The sequence below is a fragment of the Papilio polytes genome, unplaced genomic scaffold (assembly GCF_000836215.1).
Source record: "Papilio polytes unplaced genomic scaffold, Ppol_1.0 DF822178.1, whole genome shotgun sequence".
Classification (NCBI taxonomy): Eukaryota; Metazoa; Arthropoda; class Insecta; order Lepidoptera; family Papilionidae; genus Papilio; species Papilio polytes.
Genome location: NW_013527026.1, coordinates 4,522,467 through 4,541,755, shown reverse-complemented (window position 1 = coordinate 4,541,755; position 19,289 = coordinate 4,522,467). Strand labels below are relative to the sequence as shown.

At 34.5% G+C, this 19,289-nt stretch overlaps 2 protein-coding genes and 2 long non-coding RNA genes across 7 annotated transcripts; 1 reads left to right on the top strand and 3 right to left on the bottom strand.

The window, feature by feature from the left end:
• Positions 1-241: 241 nt before the first annotated feature.
• On the bottom strand, positions 242-859 carry LOC106106655. Its single transcript, XR_001225821.1, has 2 exons — positions 380-859; positions 242-288 (listed from the first exon to the last, which is right to left on the bottom strand). It is a non-coding gene; the product is annotated as an uncharacterized LOC106106655 (long non-coding RNA).
• Positions 860-2,410: 1,551 nt separating this feature from the next.
• Positions 2,411-7,723, bottom strand: LOC106106654. 4 transcript variants are annotated; one of them, XR_001225819.1, is made up of 5 exons: positions 7,593-7,723; positions 6,542-6,610; positions 3,561-3,766; positions 2,549-3,484; positions 2,411-2,457 (listed from the first exon to the last, which is right to left on the bottom strand). It is a non-coding gene; the product is annotated as an uncharacterized LOC106106654 (long non-coding RNA). The 4 variants fall into 4 exon arrangements; XR_001225820.1 differs by lacking the exon at positions 7,593-7,723 and having other exon boundaries at positions 2,549-2,632; positions 3,365-3,484; positions 6,542-7,113; XR_001225818.1 differs by lacking the exon at positions 7,593-7,723 and having other exon boundaries at positions 3,561-3,628; positions 3,743-3,766; positions 6,542-7,113.
• Positions 7,724-8,364: 641 nt separating this feature from the next.
• Positions 8,365-13,975, top strand: LOC106106490 (peroxiredoxin-2-like). The gene is made up of 7 exons (XM_013287072.1): positions 8,365-8,541; positions 8,614-8,662; positions 9,649-9,790; positions 10,901-11,036; positions 12,451-12,553; positions 12,902-13,030; positions 13,698-13,975. The coding sequence occupies exons 1-7, from the start codon at positions 8,509-8,511 to the stop codon at positions 13,787-13,789; spliced, it is 684 nt and encodes a 227-aa protein (XP_013142526.1). The 5' UTR covers positions 8,365-8,508; the 3' UTR covers positions 13,790-13,975.
• A 2,990-nt stretch (positions 13,976-16,965) lies between these two features.
• Positions 16,966-18,890, bottom strand: LOC106106479 (protein SHQ1 homolog). The gene has a single exon (XM_013287059.1). The coding sequence runs from the start codon at positions 18,733-18,735 to the stop codon at positions 17,305-17,307; it is 1,431 nt and encodes a 476-aa protein (XP_013142513.1). The 5' UTR covers positions 18,736-18,890; the 3' UTR covers positions 16,966-17,304.
• Positions 18,891-19,289: the final 399 nt, after the last annotated feature.

Here is a 19,289-nt window from a genome sequence, read left to right as displayed (position 1 = left end):
ATGGGATATTCAGAGCTGCAGTTTCGAGAGTGCAGGTAACCTTGATGATCGCAGACCTTCGAAAGAAGATGGCACTTTAAAAAGGAGGAATAAGGGAAACGTGAGTGGTTGAATCTCTAAACAGCCGTTAATAATTGGCCTTTCCAAAAATATTGATGCAGATTCTTAATGTAAATGTTCAATATTTTTGTAACGTTTAAATTGTGTTTATTTTTTCACAATTTGAAGTCTTTTTTTTTTCTATCTTCAATTTCTTTCGACATCTTCGACCCTCGAACTGGCAGTCATCTGAAAGACAAAAATAGAAACATTCAAAAAAATAACACCAATACCATAAAATTTACGATACTCTAATAAAAACTTTAAAAGATAAACTTACGGTGTTCGTTTCTTAGGCATTGCAAAAATTGCGCCAAGCATCGAGTTCATGAACTATCCAAGCCAACATTTCTGTATGCACCACCTGTTGTGGAAATATAATATTAGTCTCAAGCAATTATTTCAGAGATTCATCAATGATAAATAAATAAGTTGTAATTGGTGTCGTTTAATTGGCTCCGCATAGATATAATAAAAGCACTACATGCAACACATTTACAACAGAACAACACAGGTGGACCACCGCTTAATCTTTGGTGTTTGATTCCTCGCTTCATAAGATTCAATCACCAAATTAGATGAAAAATCTTATTATAACTAACTTTGAAACCCGATTAATTTAAGAGTTTTCAAAAAACAACATTAGCTTGCATTCCGTCTGTATGTGACAGTAAAGGTTGATGTTAGAGATGACTAGGCCATAGTCAACCACGCTGGCCAAGTGCGGGTTGGTTGACTTCACACATATCTTTGAATTTCTTCGCCGATATGTGCAGGTTGCATCACGATGTTTTCCTTCACCGTAAGAACGTCGGATATATGTACATATGCAATCCGAAAACCGAAAAACACATTGGTACATGGCGGAGATTGAAACCGACCCGAAAGTCCAGTGCTTTACACTGCGCCACCGACGATCTACTCAAACGCACAAACGGATATAAATGCCAAGGAACAAGGCTCAAAATTATTATATAAAATTATTGAAAGTAATTCACAAAAGAATATACAAGTTTTGTGAAGACGAGATATCAACCAATTTGGTTTCATTAATGGCCTAGCAGAAATGCCTTTTTAGCAATCAAATCTTAATACAGAAAGGCTGGGATATGAATCAAGATGTGTTTGTGCGCTTTATATATTATGAAAAGGCTTTTGATAGAGAACATGCCAAAATGACTGACATACTAGAAATATTCGGCCTCGACTCCAAAGACGTATGGTTTAGGTTTTTAGACACCTATGTATATTGGAACCAAAAGGCAGAACAATACGTGTAGAAGGTGGACTGACAGAAGAAGCTAAAATCGTGAGGGGAGTACGACAAGGATGTATTTTATCGCAGATACTACGAAGCGTTAGATCAAGTGGATTTAGGTAAAACAGTGAAGTGCGAAATTTAAAACAACATCCGTTATGCTGACGACACTGTATTAGTAGCGATGACAATAGAAGATTTTTAGGTCCTTCTAGATAGAGCCCAAACTGTCAGTATGTGATATGGCTTCTGAATCAATGCCATGAAAGCCAAATTCATGACTATTTGTAAACGACCACCCGACTGGGTCATATGAAGTTGACAGCCAAAAGAAGATAGTAAATGTAAATGTAGTAATTTAGGATGCTGGGTTGATGACTCAGGAGATAATAGTCTCGAAATAAGATGCCGTATGGAGTAATCTAGTAACGCTTTCTTTAGACTGAAGCCCTTCTCTGCAGTGAAAAGCTGAACATTGAGTTAAGAATGCATGTACCACGTTGTTACGTTTTCTCCATTTTCCTGTACGTAGAAGTGTGGACACTCACAGAATCAATGAGCAAGAAAATGGAAGCTTTCGAAATGTGGATATACAGGAGAATGTTAAGAATTTCTTGGAGAGACGAAGCTAAAAATGTCATCGTGCTAGGACGCAAGAAAAAGTAATTGGAAGTACTATACACGATGAAGAAAAGGAAGCTGAAACATTTGTGCCATGTAATGAGAAATGCAAAATATGAACTGCTGCAACTCATCGTTTAAAGAAAGAGTATGGGAAAACGAAGTTTGGGACAAAGAAAGATATCCTGGCTATGGGATATTCAGAGCTGCAGTTTCGAGAGTGCAGTAACCTTGATGATTGCAGATCTTCGAAAGAAGATGGCACTTTAAGAAGGAGGAATAAGGGAAACGTGAGTGGTTGAATCTCTAAACAGCCGTTAATAATTGGCCTTTCCAAAAATATTGATGCAGATTCTTTATGTAAATGTTCAATATTTTTGTAACGTTTAAATTGTGTGTATTTTTCACAATTTAAAGTGTTTTTTTTTTTTCTATCTTCAATTTCTTTCGACATCTTCGACCCTCGAACTGGCAGTCATCTGAAAGACAAAAATAGAAACATTCATAAAAATAACACCAATACTATAAAATTCACGATACTCTAATAAAAAATTTAAAAGATAAACTTACGGTGTTCGTTTCTTAGGCATTGCAAAAATTGCGCCAAGCATCTAGTTCATGAACTATCCAAGCCAACATTTCTGTATGCACCACCTGTTGTGGAAATATAATATTAGTCTCAAGCAATTATTTCAAAGATTCATCAATGATAAATAAATAAGTTGTAATTGGTGTCGTTTAATTGGCTGCGCATAGATATAATAAAAGCACTGCATGCAACACATTTACAACAGAACAACACAGGTGGACCACTGCTTAATCTTTGGTGTTTGATTCCTCGCTTCATAAGATTCAATCACCAAATTAGATAAAAAATCTTATTATAACTAACTTTGAGAACCGATTAATTTAAGAGTTGTCAAAAAACAACATTAGCTTGCATTACGTCTGTATGTGACAGTAAAAGTTGATGTTAGAGATGACTAGGCCATAGTCAACCACGCTGGCCAAGTGCGGATTGGTTGACTTCACACATATCTTTGAATTTCTTCGCCGATATGTGCAGGTTGCATCACGATGTTTTCCTTCACCGTAAGAACGTCGGATAATTGTACTTGTGCAATCCGAAAACCGAAAAACACATTGGTACATGGCGGAGATTGAAACCGACCCGAAAGTCCAGTGCTTTACACTGCACCACCGACGATCTAGACTGACAGGCACAAAGGGATAAAAAAATATCAAGGAACAAAGGAAAAGATATGAGGAAAGGGTATTCAAATGTCTAAACAGCCATTAATAAGTGGCCTTTTCAATTATTTTCTTCAATTTTGATTGGAGTTTTTCTTGTTTCTTTTAGTTAATTGTCAACTTTTATTATCTCACATGATTTCACTTTCAAATTTCTCAAAGTTTTGTATATGGATCAATTTTCAATCAATCTCAAATTTCTTTTTCTCAACATCTTCGATGTTTTCTTTTAATTTCATCTTCATTTTGTTATCACTGTAAATAATATCTGTGGTCAAAATTAAGGTATTTGTAAATATCAAATAGAAAACATAAATGAAGTTCTACTAACCTGATAAAAATTGAGTGTTAAAATAAATTTATTCGTTTCCATTGGTCTTCAAAGTTAAGACGGGCATTCTAAACAATGATTTTGTTACTGTGAATTTCAACTGTTGTAACACAAGTATAAGAACATTTTTGCTATATATCCAATATTGTTGTTATACAAGTGTCAAGACAGTGGAGACTCACCGTTGATCGTTCGTCTTTTTCCATCTGAAAACCGTAAGTGGAATTCTTAAAATGACACAAACAGACAAGATAAAGGAAAAAAACACAAATTCTTCTACAGTACATCCAACTAGTAGTGATACAAAAAGTCCCTTAACGACTGTAGCGTTGGCAATATATTGGGGGATAGAGTTAAAATATTTTGATAATTCTAATTTAATTTATTCGCGACTAACAGGAACACGGATTCACACTGTCACAATTGTCTTAAAAGAGCGTACGCACACCCAAAACTAGTGTTTAGTCTCACTTTGATTACTATTGACTTGCACTAAACTGCGCAATTCGATTTTACGTTCTGCAACTAAACAGTAGAATGGGCTGCGAAACAATCGACAATTGACAGTTGTGCGATAGCTTTGTCAAAAATGTACGCCCGCTAACACTACACGAAATTAGGATTGTAACGGAAGCCATTTAAACGAAAGCCGATGCGGATGCGGAGTTTAACGGAAGTGGAGTTGTAGGCGAAATGTGAAAATAAATTCTGATTTATTAAAGGAATTAAAAAGTAAAACACAGTTCAATAATAAAATAATCCAATAACAACAATCGAATCTCAAAGACAAGCACGCGCGTATATTTCGAAAATGTATTACTAGTTGACCGGCCACGCCTGCGCCTTGCGCACAAGCTAGTTGTAACGGAGCTCCGACTCCGCATCCGCAAGTGCGGAACTTCAGCAAGAAAGAATAAATCCGCATTCGCATCCACCTCCGTTATTTTTTATGCGGAGTTATAACGGAGGTTAATTAACGTCGTCAACGCGAGAAGAGCGACTTGTTGGTTAACTAGCAGTTCACATTTTTCGAATCATAGGCTTGTGTTTTTTTTATTGTTATTGTTGGTGACGAAATTGTCTACGTGCTGTTTATACGTGCCGTCCTTTGATGCACCTCGCGGCAAGTTTAACCTTGGATCGACGAGGTTAGAAGTTGCGATAAGCAGTTTGTCATCTTCGAATGAGTTTGGCAGAGATTCGTAAAAAATAAATATAATATTATGGTGTAAGTACACCATCACTACTTAATAATTGTAATACGTCATATTTGTGCAACAAAGTGTATCCAACATATACGTATGTACCAATCTGTATTTTAAATGAACTTCGTTTTAGTTTTTATATCTTAAATCAACGTAAACCTTTAATTATTTACCTCCGCCTCCGCTTCCGTTAATTTCCGCATCCGCGAAGTAGAAGCCTTTCACCTCCGCATCCGCCTCCCCTTCCGTAACTTGCGCACCGCGGAGTGGAAGCCTTTCACCTCCGCATCTGTCTCCGCTCTCGGTAACTTCCGCATCCGCGGAGTTGAATCCTTTCACCTCCGCATCTGTCTCCGCTCTCGGTAATTTCTGCATCCGCGGAGTTGATTCCTTTCACCTCCGAATCCGCTTCCGTTAACTTCCGCATCCGCGGAGTGGAAGTCTTTCACCTCCGTATCTGCCTCCGCTTCCGTTAACTTCCGCATCCGCGGAGTGGAAGCCTTTCACCTCTGCATCTGCCTCTGCTTAAATGCCCACTGTTACAATCCTAGCTCAAACTATACCAAAATACGATTACGTAAGGTTTCTTATTTGCCAATCCGCACCCGTAACTCAAGCCAGCGGACTAGCCTCGTCGCGCGTCTCGCGTTGACGACGTAAATTAACCTCCGTTATAACTCCGCATAAGAAATAACGGAGGCGACGGCGGAGTTCCGTTACAACCCTACGAATACACAAACAGAAATACACAAACACACAGTCACTAGTACTGAGCACTTTACAAAACACTAATGACACTATAACACCATCACTTTCACTTCACGTACGCTTTTTCTTCTTCACAATTCACTTGACACTTCTTCACTGTTAACTTGACACCATAAGACTATCTGCTGTTCCCGAATTTCGATCGTCTTTTCGTCATTCTTTTGTCATTTTATTCCAGTACATTTTCGGTTTTTCGAATCGAATACATTTTCCAACAAAACATTCTCGACGCCGCACCGCTTCGAATATTCTAGACATCTTTTCGCTAATGTCTTTTCCTCTACTCGCTAATAGATGGCGTTGCGATAGAACATTCTGGAAACAGCTCTACTATTCGACGGACGTCAATTTCGCTAAATGCCATCAGATGTCGCTGCGATATTATCTATCTCTCTCTATCTTGTGTTCTTGTCGTAATGTCTTCTTTTTGCAAAAATAAGATGGCTTCGCCAAAATTTGGGCGGTCATTTAGTATATCATTGTATTATTTGCTATAGTTTTGGTGCTTTTCTTAATTTTTTAAAGATTTACGCGATTTGGTATATAATTTTAATTTTATTTTTAATTTCGTGACTACTTTTAATTAATGTGATGGATAAAATGTACATTTTAAAAAAATCACATTGTAAGAACATATCAAAAAATTTGTGGCTGCAAGTATAATTTTTGGTATCACTTCTCGTTGGATGTACTTTTTATGCAAAATACTTGCGACACCAGGATGACCTAAGCTAGGTTTAACATGAACACCCAAATATGGTCTTATTCACAGTAGTATTATATCTATTTTACATGTTTGAAGTCTGTAGTTGTAGTCATTATTTGAGTTTCTGAAGGGCGCTTGCCCCTCCCTGTCCCCCCACCCTCCATCGGGCCACGCCCATGAAAAAATTTACTAAACCGCAGGTCAACATAAAACTTTCTTAATATGTATTATGTATGTACAATTGGAATAAATTTGATGATTGCAAAACTAAGAAATTAAAATATTTAAGCTCGCAAACTTACTGTTTTCGCTTCGTAGGCACAGCAAAAATTTCGCCAAGCGTCGCCATATTTACCACCATTTTGCACCACCTGTTGTTGAAATATGATATTAGAGTCAAAGAAATCAAAAGACAAAATTAAAATGCTTATAATCTAAGGTAGTATTTCAGTAAACTTTTTACAATTTTACATTCCAGCTTTAAGATATTACAGGTAAACACATGAAGCAAACATTATGCATGCAAAATATCCTTGCCACAGACACACGATCAAATACAAATATGAAAATTGCATGACATGGTAAGTGGCAAAAACATTTTATTTTGCGCGCGACACAAATTGCACAGAACAAGAGACGATGGAAGGGAAGGGGGAGGGGTGGCCAAAGAAAAATGGCGGCGGCCACGCCCAAGGATTGCGATCGCGAGCCTTCGCGTTGCATAAAATCACTAAACAATTAATTCACACGATATTCCACTAAGTAAGTAATAAAACAACACAATAAACGCGAATTTTCAAGAAAATATGAAAATTTATTGAGATATCACAACGCGAAATCGTATTGCAACCAATACGACCACTTTCCAGGAAGGCTCGAGAACGAATGAAAAGCCGGGCGGGCGGGGTGCACTGATATACAGGAACCAGACAGGAAAACTCGATCGATTGAGCTCGTATAACCTCATTACGCATGCGTTGTCGACGTGGCTGCTGCCATTTTGGAAATTTCTAGAAAGAACCACGCCCACATATACAGAATAAAAGCAAAAATCATAGTAATACTTTATTTATTTAATAAGTAATATTCAACAAGTAAATCTATCGAACTAAGGAAATAGATTTAAAGGGAAATGGATTAAATTTCATATGAAATTGGTCCTAAATTTGAAAACGTGGGCATTTTTTTTTTGTTATTTCATGAGTATTGCATGAGTGTAGGTTTTTTTAAATATTATAACAAAATATGACACTTAGATTCCTATGAAAATCAAACAAAGGCCTTTGTTTCAAATAGCCACGCCTCGCTACCACCTAGAATATAACCCCATTATATTTAGGTCTCCAAGCAGACCTGCGCATCTAGACTTCGATTATTGATCTAGGACGTTCGGGATACAGCTCTCCCCGCTTCTTTGCACTCCCCTGACCCAAAAGCACTCCTATAATATTCTCAAAATAATTTATCTCAAAATATAACTTTAAGTTTAAAAAGAAACAAAACTGTGTTAAAAGAATTTGAGAAATAACTACATAGAACTCGGGAATAGCCAGTTCTAAAAACGATGATACATTTACAAACTTCAAATCATAACAATTCTAAATCGTTTCTGTAATAAAACTCTTTTAAATGTGTTTAACACGATTAATAATAAACTAATAATAGTTTTGGCTGATAGTGTTTATGTATTTTATTATTTAAGAATATTTTTTTATTAAATAAGTATTTTATAAGTACATACATATAAAAATATATTTATTTTATTTTCTTTATATATATAAGCCAGCCAGACGGATACAATGTAATTTTTAAAAGAAAATAATAACAGTTTTTATCGATATTCGTTCTAGAATCGATGTTGTTCATTGTGCAATCTGTATAACTAACCGTTATAACTGGTTATAACACCGATATAACAGTTTCCTCACAAAGCAGTGTAGTTAACATTTTGATATAATATTCTTGTTTATAATTCCACTATTAGAAAAATCATTGGAATTTTGTTGAGTTAAAATCTTGCCTTAACAAGTCGATATTTTGGCTTTACTTGTGAAGCTGTTGCCATTAAAAAAATCTAAGATACTATCAGCTGCCAGCTGTCAAAATGAAAACTGGTAAAGAAAAGTGTCAAACTGACAAACAAAAATTTCACCTGAGAGATATTGCGGTTATAAGTTGGTTATAGCTGCTTTACGAGAAAGTTCCTTAAAACATTATTATAAAATACAGTCTTTAGCCGGAGTACAGTAAACCTTAAAGGAATTTTAAAATGTCGTTCTTCATAAAACAATCTTTGCGCAGGGTAAGGCCATTCTAATTCATATCTTAATTTTTAATTCAAGTGATATTTTACGTCGGTATTTTTTTCTTACAGGTTCTGGCACCTGGAATATCTGTATTAAGGAAAACTAATTTCTCAACAAGTAAGTTACATAATCATAAAATCTCACTTTAATTTTAACTAATTTGATTTACAATAAAAAATGACATTGACTTTTTATTGATTCTTATTCTTATCAATAAATTAGACTAGATCGTTGGAAATCGTAAGGTCACTGATAATACTTGATTCTGACACTATTGAAACAATCTCACTTTATTTATAAGTCATTTTCGTTTTATATAAATAAATAAAACCTTTTTATTACCATCCAAAAAAATATACAGAGTTAAATAAATAACAAACATTTATGAAAATTTGCAACAGATGGCAAAATGGGAGGTTAGCTTAACCAATACTGGTAGAGATCCACTGTTAAGCTGATTTTCAGCCACCCCCCAGTGTGTAAGAGGAAGAGTAGATAGTCGGAGGCTGCTATATACTCGTAATAAACTGAACTTTATAATTATAATAGATTTATCAATCTAAAGATAAAAAAATGGGATATAGGGCAATTCAAATACAACAGTAAATATAAAACTAGTTGGAAAAAAAATAAAACAAAACTCCTCATCTTTTTCTATAAGTGTATGTGTGTTATGTGTGGGTACATTTATACTAAATAAAAAAAATTTACCTTTAACATTGTCAATGTATAAAAAACCCTGCATACAAAAAAGTGTATTGTGAAACATGGACAGTAAAAAAATAATTATGCATAGAATTTAAATCCCATATATTTGTAACTGTTGCTTGTGACTTCGCTCAGGTGAATGTAAAACAATAAAAAAACATAGTCTATATTACTAACGGATAACATAGCTTTTTAATGGTGAGAGAATTTTTGAAATCGGCCAGTTAGTTAATGAGTTATTTCAATAAATACAAAAATGCAAATATTTCCTATTTTTGTGTAAATTATCATGAATAAGTAAATTATATGAATCAATTTCTATTTTATTACAAAATAGATTTAATCTTAACCAAGCAGAAGTTTTTTTTTTAATTCATGTAACTTTATTATTTCAGCCAGTGCTGCTTTTGCGCCTAGAATTCAAAAACCAGCACCTGACTTTAGAGGTACAGCAGTAGTGAATGGAGAGTTTAAAGAAGTGAAGCTTGCGGATTACACTGGGAAATATGTGGTTCTGTTATTCTATCCTCTGGATTTGTAAGTACATATTTCACATTATTATTAGTATAAGCATCTGAAGGACAGATGGGGCTTGGCATGCTTGCTGGATAAACTTACATGTAGGCTGGTGTAATTGTGAATTTTATTAATTAATAATAAATATTTGATTTTCTACTAACACTAGTTTTATGTTCACACTAACACTTAATAGTTTTGTGTGGGACTCCCGGTCTTAATACCTGCCGGACTACGCACTAAACCCCGCGGTGTTCTCCTTCGCCCAACCGGGCCGTGGCATCTACGTTAACACTAACACTTAATGGATCTATGATATCTTAATTAATAGTTTTTTTTAATTGATTTTGTCTCCATCTGGCTGGCTAAAAAAAATAGTAGTATTATTGTTTTCTTTTTTAAAACTATTTTGTCTGTGTCTGGCTGGTTTTAAAGCTTAGCAGCTTTGCCAAAGACATGTATTGCATCTGCAGTTTGGTGTTGCTTGTCCATCTTACATTTTACTTTTAATTCTTGCCTGCCTAATATTTTTCAGTAAAGGTCCTATTTTTTAATTTAATTCGTTAAATTCACATCAATGATCAAAAAATATTAGACATGATCTTAGACTTTTGAATCCCCTCAATCCTCATAATGTTTAGTATGTTTTCCGATTTCTAAGTATCTTACTAATATTATAAATGCGAAAGTTTAGATGGATGGATGGATGGATGTTTGTTAGCGTTTGTAGCCTAAACGGCTGAACGGATCTCTATGAAATTTGTCACAGGTTTAGAGCATAGTCTGGAAGAACACATAGGCTACTTTTTATCCCGGGAATAGTTACGGTTCCCGTGGGATTCATTAATTTAGTTTTTTAATGTTTACTCGATCATTCTGCAACTGTTCAACATATCTTATTGAAATTTGGTACAGATATAAAATAAAGTCTGGAGTACACATGGGATAAGCTTCATCCCCCAGAAAAGTACGGTTCCCGCGGGATACGTAACTTTTTGTAATTCATATACTTTGTATGTTTTCTAATACTACGCGGACGAAATCGCGGGCAACAGCTCGTATTTTATATGACCATAGATTTAGCTGTTGATTTCAATGAATATTTTTTCTTATATAGCTGTATTTTTTTAGTACATTTGTCTGCCCGACTGAATTAATTGCATTCAGTGAGAGAAGTAAAGAATTTGACAACATACAATGCCAAGTCATTGGAGTTTCAACAGATTCCGAGTTCAGCCACTTGGCATGGACAAATACACCAAGAAAGGTGAGTTATTTATTTCTCATTCATTATTTGATTTAAATCAACCAAGTTGTAATGGGCCAGCGTGGTTGACTATGGCCTAGTCATCCCTAACTTAGGGTAGGCTCCGAGCCCCTCGGTGGAGATATATAGTGAGATGATGATGATGATGATTTGATTTAATATTATACAATCGGGGAAATTAGTGGTGTTCAACCTTTAAAGCTACAATTGTTTAAACATTTTGAAACAAGACATGGAGCAAACCGATACGTAGCTTATAAATGCAAGCTAGTTTCATTTTATTATTTCTTTATTGCATTCCCTGCTATCTAATTACTATATTATACTAATGAGAGCATCTGCGGCTTCGTAGTTTAAGCACTTGAATTGTAATCTACAGGTTTTGGGTTCGAATCACACTGTACCACTGATTTTCGAATTTTTAAATGTACATAATTTACCTGACGTTCTTACGGTGAAGGAAAACATGATGCCTGCACATATCCGTGAAGAAATTCAGACATGTGTGAAGTCAACCTGGATTGGGCCAGCATGTTTATGGCTATGGCCTAGTTGCCATACTAAGGGTAGGCTCCGAGCCCCTTGGTAGGGACGTATAGTGAGCTGGTGATGATCATGCTATCTAATTAGCTGTTTGTAGCAAGAAGAGGAGTTTGTCAAATTGCATTTTATAAGGCAACTAGCTGTTCCCGTGCGACTTCATTCGCATGAAATTATGAAAATTGTTTTATTGATTACATTTGTCAAATTAAATTGCAAATGTCAAAATGACAGACATGACATGATGACAAAGCATGTCAATTTTGCTTCCTTGATGTTGGCAGCAACTTATGGTCTCTTTCCCACATTAGGGTTTTTATCCGAAATATTTACCCCCTAAGTTTAATGGCGTGAAAATATATAGCCTAAAGCGTGACTTAAGTGTCTGGCTTTTTAATAAAAAAAGAATTACTCAAAAATATGTTGTAATTGCTGACATCTTAGGCAACAAAGAAGTGTGTGTTTACACTTTATTATAATAGTATAGATAGTATGGATAATTTTTGTAGTGGAACACCGCGGATTTCCGTGATTGTAAAGTAAATGTTTGATATAATGGTTTGATTATAGTGCGTCATCATTCCTTAGTAATTAAAATAATCCTTAAAAATCAAAATTAACTGCAAATGTTTCACCAATACCACTTAAATATAACTCTTACATTTTTTTTTTAGAATTGTTACTAAAGACTGATTTTAACTTCTTAGATGTAAGGTAATTGTAATTTGCACTTTGTTTTTCTATCAATGGATGTGTTTGCCTATAAATAAAACACGTTTATGTTCATATTTTTACCTGAGTTTAAAACACTATGTATATTTATTTTAATATATTTTGTTGGTATACCTATAAAAAAAATATTATTTTTGTCTAGAATGGTGGATTAGGAAAATTAGAGATTCCCCTGTTATCTGATTATAAGAAGAAAGTCTCTCAGGATTATGAAGTTTTATTGGACGAAGGGTTTGCGTTGCGAGGTAAGATTGTAATGCCATTTGAGCCGAGTTCCAATAATTTTAAACCAATGGAGTATATTTTTAATGCCCCCTTAATGGGATGTTGATGAAAGAATATGTTGGGGATGTTAATTCTTGATGTATGTAATTGGTAATTCCAGTTAATACCAAAAATACTGGATGTTATATAAATTACAAATCCTAGAATCTGTTGAACATGTTCAGATAAAAAATTTGAGTGAAGATTTGAATTATTAAAAAGAAATTGCTGTTTTTTTTTCTATATCTCCAGTGCTTTGATTACTTTAGGGTTAAATTCAAAAATTATAATATGTATGTATACATTTAAAATTAATTATATCTCTACAGGTTTATTCCTAATCGATGGTAATGGAATTCTAAGACATATGTCAGTGAATGACCTGCCCGTGGGGAGGTCTGTCGATGAAACTCTAAGATTGGTCAAGGCCTTCCAGTTTGCAGACAAGCATGGAGAGGGTAATTCATAAACTGAAATTGATAATTAACAAGCTTTATCCCGTGACTCCGTCCGCATGCAATTTCTAAAAAATAAGTAGCCTATGTGTTCTTCCGGACTATCGTATACATCTATGCCACTTTTAATTTTAGACTACAAACTCAAACAAACCATCCATCTTAAATATCTCATTTATATTAGTAAGATTTAATTGTTGCAATCAAAATCCTAATTTTTATAAAAGAAATGTGAAATTCCATACGTGGCGGTTTTTAACCGACTCTAAAAAAAGGAATTTGCAATTCCATTTGTATTCCAGTTTTCAAAATTGAAAGATGGAGTGAACTTAAGAAATAACTTTAGCGCTGAGAAATAACTATTATTTTTAACTGCTAGTTCTAACGGTTATTAACTGTTATTAGCTGTTATTCGTAACAGTTATTTTTAACTGGTTACGAAACCAGTTATCTAGTTGATAAAAGCTGTTTATAGTTAACTGAAGTTTTTCAAATTACGAATGCTAGAGATAAAGAATGAACTTTCTCGATTGCGAAATCGATTAAAATTGATATTTCCCTAAATTTATAGGTTAAAACACTGTAAAGCTTTAAAATTATAAAAATAAATGAATTGTAGAGATTTATTGATGTTTGTGATTTTTTTTAATAAACAATTTAATGTTCACAGTATGTCCAGCTAACTGGAATCCAGAGACGAACGCCGCTACTATCAAACCAAGCCCAGTAGAGAGTAAGGAGTACTTCCAAAAAGCAAATTAATTAATCCTAATGTTTAAATTAGTAGAGAAATAAGTATAAATAGTTATGAAATTGGAATGTATGGTGTAAGATGCATATTACGATTTACTTTGGTGTTTGAAAAATTTGAATCTGTTATTGTATGAATAAAATTGTTTATTGGTATGTCTAATACACATCCATTATGTCCTAAATTTGAAAAATAATGTCAAAATAATTCGATTATTTTTCAATAATATTACTTTAAATATAATCGAATGGGGAATTCTCGAAATATTTAAATAGTACGAGTAAATGAAGTTTAAAAAATATATCTGCTTTTTTTTTATCTCTTCGAGTGTTGGCTGCTAAACCCTTAAATACATGATTATGTCACAGATTAAAAGAAAAATAATTTAAAAAACTTCATCATCCACTTTCCCTTATCCCTTACGGAGGGTCGGCACAGTATGTGCTGCTTCCATACATCTCTATCAGCCGTCATATCTGAATCCACTCCTTTCTTAAGCATATCCTCTTTCATACAATCCATCCACACTTTCTTCGGTCTTCCTCCTCCTTTGTAGCCATCCATCTCCAATCTTAACACTTTCTGGTTTATGTCCCCATCGTCTCGTCGCATAACATGTGATTAAAAAAACTTGGTTTCCATAAAAACTATATTTTTGTTTGAATAATATGCATTTAGGAGTTAGACAATTGACTTGTAATTGCATGTCCTGGGTTCGAATCCCGCTAAATACCAATGTGCAGATTATATCTTCGTAATTCATAGATACATTAATACGACGTTCAGACGGTGTAGGGAAACGTGATATTACTCATATGAAAGGCCATATCAATTCTGCATTGTATCGCATATTTAAAATGTCTATATATTTTGTTTTTTCTTTTCAATTTTCTTGTCAATAGTTTTGATCTTTGATAGTTAATTTTCTTTTTTTCGCGTTTGTATTTTTTTTTGTTTAAGTGTATTATGTTGCAATGTGTTTTGGTACTGATTTAATGTTTATTATTTTTTATATATTTACTAGCTTTCACCCGCAACTCCGTCCGCGTGGAATTAAAATATACGTAAGTAGCCTATGTGTTCTTCCAGACTATGCTCAACATCTATACCAAATTTCATCGAAATCTATTCAGTTGTTTAGGCTACATACTCTAACAAACATCCATCTATCCATCCATCCATCTATACTTTCGCATTTATAATATTGTAATGAGTAGGATTTAAAGGAAACCCTCGATGGGAAAGTAGTTACTTTTTTTAGTGAAATTTAAACTAGCGCTGTACCATCCATCAGGTGGTATGATGTGGTCGAAGAATGATACTGGCTTACTTAATAAGTAGCTGATGATTATCTCTTCAAAAAGATGTTTCTAGAAAGGAAAGGATATTGCATGTGGCTGAGATACGTATGTTAAGATGGATGGGTGGTGTGACAAGAATGGATAAAGTTAAGAATGTGTACATTAGAGGAAGTTTGAAAGTAGCGCCAGTGGTGGAGAAATTGAGAAGCAAAAGGTTAGCGTGGTATGGACATGTTATGATGGGGACATAAACCAGAAAATGTTAAGATTGATTGTGGATGGCTACAAAGTAAGAGGAAGACCAAAGAAAGTATGGATGGATTGTGTGAAAGATGATATGCTTAAGAAAGGAGTGGATTCAGATATGACGGCTGATAGAGACGTGTGGAAGAGCAGCACACACTGTGCCGACCCTCCGTAAGGGATAAGGACAAGTGGATGATAGATGTTTCTAGAACAAATCTAAACATATTTTTAAATAGCACAATTTATATCATACGATATGAGATTGCTATTTGAAATTGCGCAGTACTTTTAGGCGTGGCGATTCCCTGTTAATACCTATTACCTATGTATATGCAATGAAAATCAATACATCCCAGACTCCAGCCGCCATATTCTGAAACATAGATAAATCTAGTAATAGCACAGTTCGTATTGATTTTGATGTACGATGGGTGTGGTCGCAGCGCGAAACGGTGCATCTGCATGCAGACTTCATTTTTTTTAACTTATAACGCTGTTTGTTAAGGTAAAAACTAAAAATTCTGCCTAACTGGGTGGCTTATGACAATAATGGAAGATAAGAGAAACATAAACGTTTCTTTAGGTTTATTACAATATTAAAATTAATACAAACCTACATATATAAATCATGTACACGAAAAACTAGACTCCAGACTTAACCGGATAAAGTGTACTTGGATACTAAGAACTTTAAACCTAGAAGGGTAGTGGTAGATTATGATCAGCTTATTCTAATATTCGTTTTTCAAATTCATAGACATGGCCGCCAAGCGGTCATAAGCCCCCTCCCGGAGAACCAAAAAATCAGATATAAAACCTGCTTTGAATATTGAATATTAACGGCAGCTACCCTCCTAGACCTAGCCTACGTGAAGCCCATGTTTATAGGACTCGTATAATTTTACTTTTACAAGTGTTATATCCCTTATAAAATGTACACGTCGTTTTGTAGCTAAGATTTATGATTGTTGATTCAGGATTCTCGCTGAGTGAACATAAGATTAACAGTGTCGAATACTTCCCCTTCATTGTAATGACGTACGTCTTCATACCAACCACATGATTTTGCTCTATTATGTATGTTAACTTTTGTTGCAATATCGGTACAGTACCGGTAGGGAGTCTAGCATAAAGGAGTGTGACAAGTCTCCGTATTTTTACAAACCCCTTTACTCCCTCCTCCCAGTCATGGTAAAAGAGGGCGTCATAAAAATATAAAAACCGGCTCTGTATTTAGTATTAGGTTAAGTATTAAAACAATTTTTTTATTCTAACATTTATTTAAAACCGTAAAGATTGAAATGCAATGTATTAGATACAATATAATTATAGACTAAACAATGACTTTGTAATATACGTTGAAGATTTTTAAAATATTTTTTATTATCTATGTACATTTATAACTGATAACTACATATAACTAGCAGTAGCAGCTTTTATAACCATTAAATAGCATAACAAAAGCGATAAATGGTTACCTAATAACGTTATTTTTCTATGTTCTACAACACTACATTTTCACATCAAAAAGTAGCATTTAGAGATCGATTGAATTGAATATTTAGATTTAAATATGAATTTGAACTATGACAATTACTATTTTTTAAACATTTTAGCTACAGTTCTAAACTATGTATTATTATTTAAATGCATAATTAATATTTTTAATTTAATTTTACAGCCAAGATAACATTTGAAATACTAATATGATTATGTATTAAGAATCTTTAAAGTTTTTTTTTTCAATCTATTAAATTTGCACTGGATGGGGTGTAAATTGGAGTATAAGCATATATTTGAATCTTTTAACACTATATTTAGTGTCCATATTGTTATTTCGGAAACATCCACTCGATGACTTGAATACCGAACCAATAGAGACCCAACTCCTATGTTTTCATTGTAGCATTTCCAAGCTTTCCAGGGTTTAAATGGTGACTTTACAAGCCTTTGCCACTTGGACCCTGGAAGCTTTCATATCAGGAGGAATCATCATCAGAATCAAGTGAATCACTCGATGAATCACTTGAAGAGCTGTCGCTGCTGGAATCGCTTGAACTGGGATTAAATAGTGTGGTGACATCAAAATATGGTGGCTTCTTTATTCCTGGTATTAATTCAATGTTCGCCAACTTGCATGCTAATTCATTCTGTATAATGAGTGCTTCCTCCCTTTCTACCAATTTTCCAGCCTCTTCTATTTCCTCTAGATCAAAACCGACATCTTTTTTCTCAATATCAATATTGGCTAAGTTATTACACAACTCGTCCAGTTCCTCCTGTCTACATTTCTGTACGAAAATCAGGTAATCTTTTATATAAAGTTGGTTAAGTATGTAACGAGGTTGGTTTGATGTGTTGAATAGATTGTAGATTTCTAAGAGGCATTTTACGATAAACATCTTGCCCTTTCTGAGCAATGATATCAAGTCATCATGCACATTTCTGCTCAAATCAAAATTCCTGAAGATAGGATAGACGAGAGATCTTCTGTAACTTGATATTAAAACCTCCTTGGGTTCCTTAAATACACAAAACCAGCTCAATGTTGCAGAGAGCTTGTTGATTGTCCAAGTGGATTCGACGGATGTTTCATTGTGAGTGGTATGCTTGTCATAGCAATAACCGTACAAGATATCAACAAGCCCGAGCATTACTTGGTTGTATTCACTTTTACTCAGCAGGTAACTCTTATTCGGTAAATCTTTCAATAATGAAATTTCATCATCCGTGAACTCTATACTTTCAACATTGAAATTCTCATTTCTCCAGAACACTTCGAAATTGATGTAAATATCAAGTTCCTCTTCAAAGAAATCAGCTAAGTAATGATCATTGGAAAACTTGCGATTTTCATATTTGATGCGTAGTTCGTGCCTGTTCGCGATCGGTACACGATCGGGCTCCTTCAGTTCGAAAACATGTGGGAATTCTTTAGCCAGATCCCCGAACTCCACACAGACCTTGTTACCAAAGCCGTAAGCATAATTAGTAGTATCATCGTCGCTTTCTGTAGTATACCCGTCGCTTTTGCTGCAAGACGCACCCTGCTCTTCACCAGTAATACCACTTTCTTCCAACATTTCCACTAAAGTAGGATTCAAATCTGGTATATCACGAGGAGCCAGTAAACTTGTTATCATATCTAGATTTTCAAAGTGCTCACCATGATTTTCTTTATCAAAGGTGAGGTTAAAGTCGCCCGAATCACAAATGTAAGAGCCTTTAGCATTATCGTTCTCAACTATCCGTCCCGGAAGCCGGAGCCGGAGGAAATAAGGACTTGACACGAACAAGAAATTTTCCCCGTCCACATCGATTTCTGTTTCGCGGATATTCGTGTAGGGCGCATGCACAATAATATATACGTGATTCTCATCTTGTGACAATTTGAACTTTGGCGTTAACATTTTGAAAATATCATAACTACACTTTGGCACGACAATTTTATGTTTAGCAGTAGTTTTTCAGTTATTAATTAAGTAAAACTTTAAGTTTTCAATGTTTTTCGACAGAAAAACTAAACAAACAGGTGATATTTACTTTCAAACTACATTCACTGACATGTAAAGATGGACAGGCTACACGTTGTAGCACTTGGTGTCTATTTGATTTTTGCCATTTTATCGCTGATAGTTGTGGTTGGCTAGGTGAAGTGAAGAGTTTTGTAACTACCATTAGTAATAGACCATAATAATATTCAAATGCGCATTTAAGTTAAAAGTAGGCAGAAGCTGTCATTTTCAAACAATCGCCTATCTATTTTTATATATCTATCACTATAACAGATTATATAATGAAAACAAAAATAGTATTGTGACCAAAGAGGATATAAAATGATAGAGACGTCAATGACAGTGACTAGTGCATCCATGCCAATAGCCAATAGCTCCTTAGACAGCGTTAACGGCTATATCGTTACTCGTTTCTTCGATTCAAGTTTAACTTTATCGAATCGACTTTT

What these genes read in the sequence shown, in the direction of transcription:
- LOC106106490 (XM_013287072.1), top strand. Translation starts at nt 8,509, where the DNA reads ATGTCGTTCTTCATAAAACAATCTTTGCGCAGG. An exon ending in GAAAACTAATTTCTCAACAA is followed by an intron (nt 8,663 to 9,648) that starts GTAAGTTACATA and finishes TTATTATTTCAG; the next exon opens with CCAGTGCTGCTTTTGCGCCT. An exon ending in CGAAGGGTTTGCGTTGCGAG is followed by an intron (nt 12,554 to 12,901) that starts GTAAGATTGTAA and finishes ATATCTCTACAG; the next exon opens with GTTTATTCCTAATCGATGGT.
- LOC106106479 (XM_013287059.1), bottom strand. Translation starts at nt 18,735, where the DNA reads ATGTTAACGCCAAAGTTCAAATTGTCACAAGATGAGAATCACGTATAT.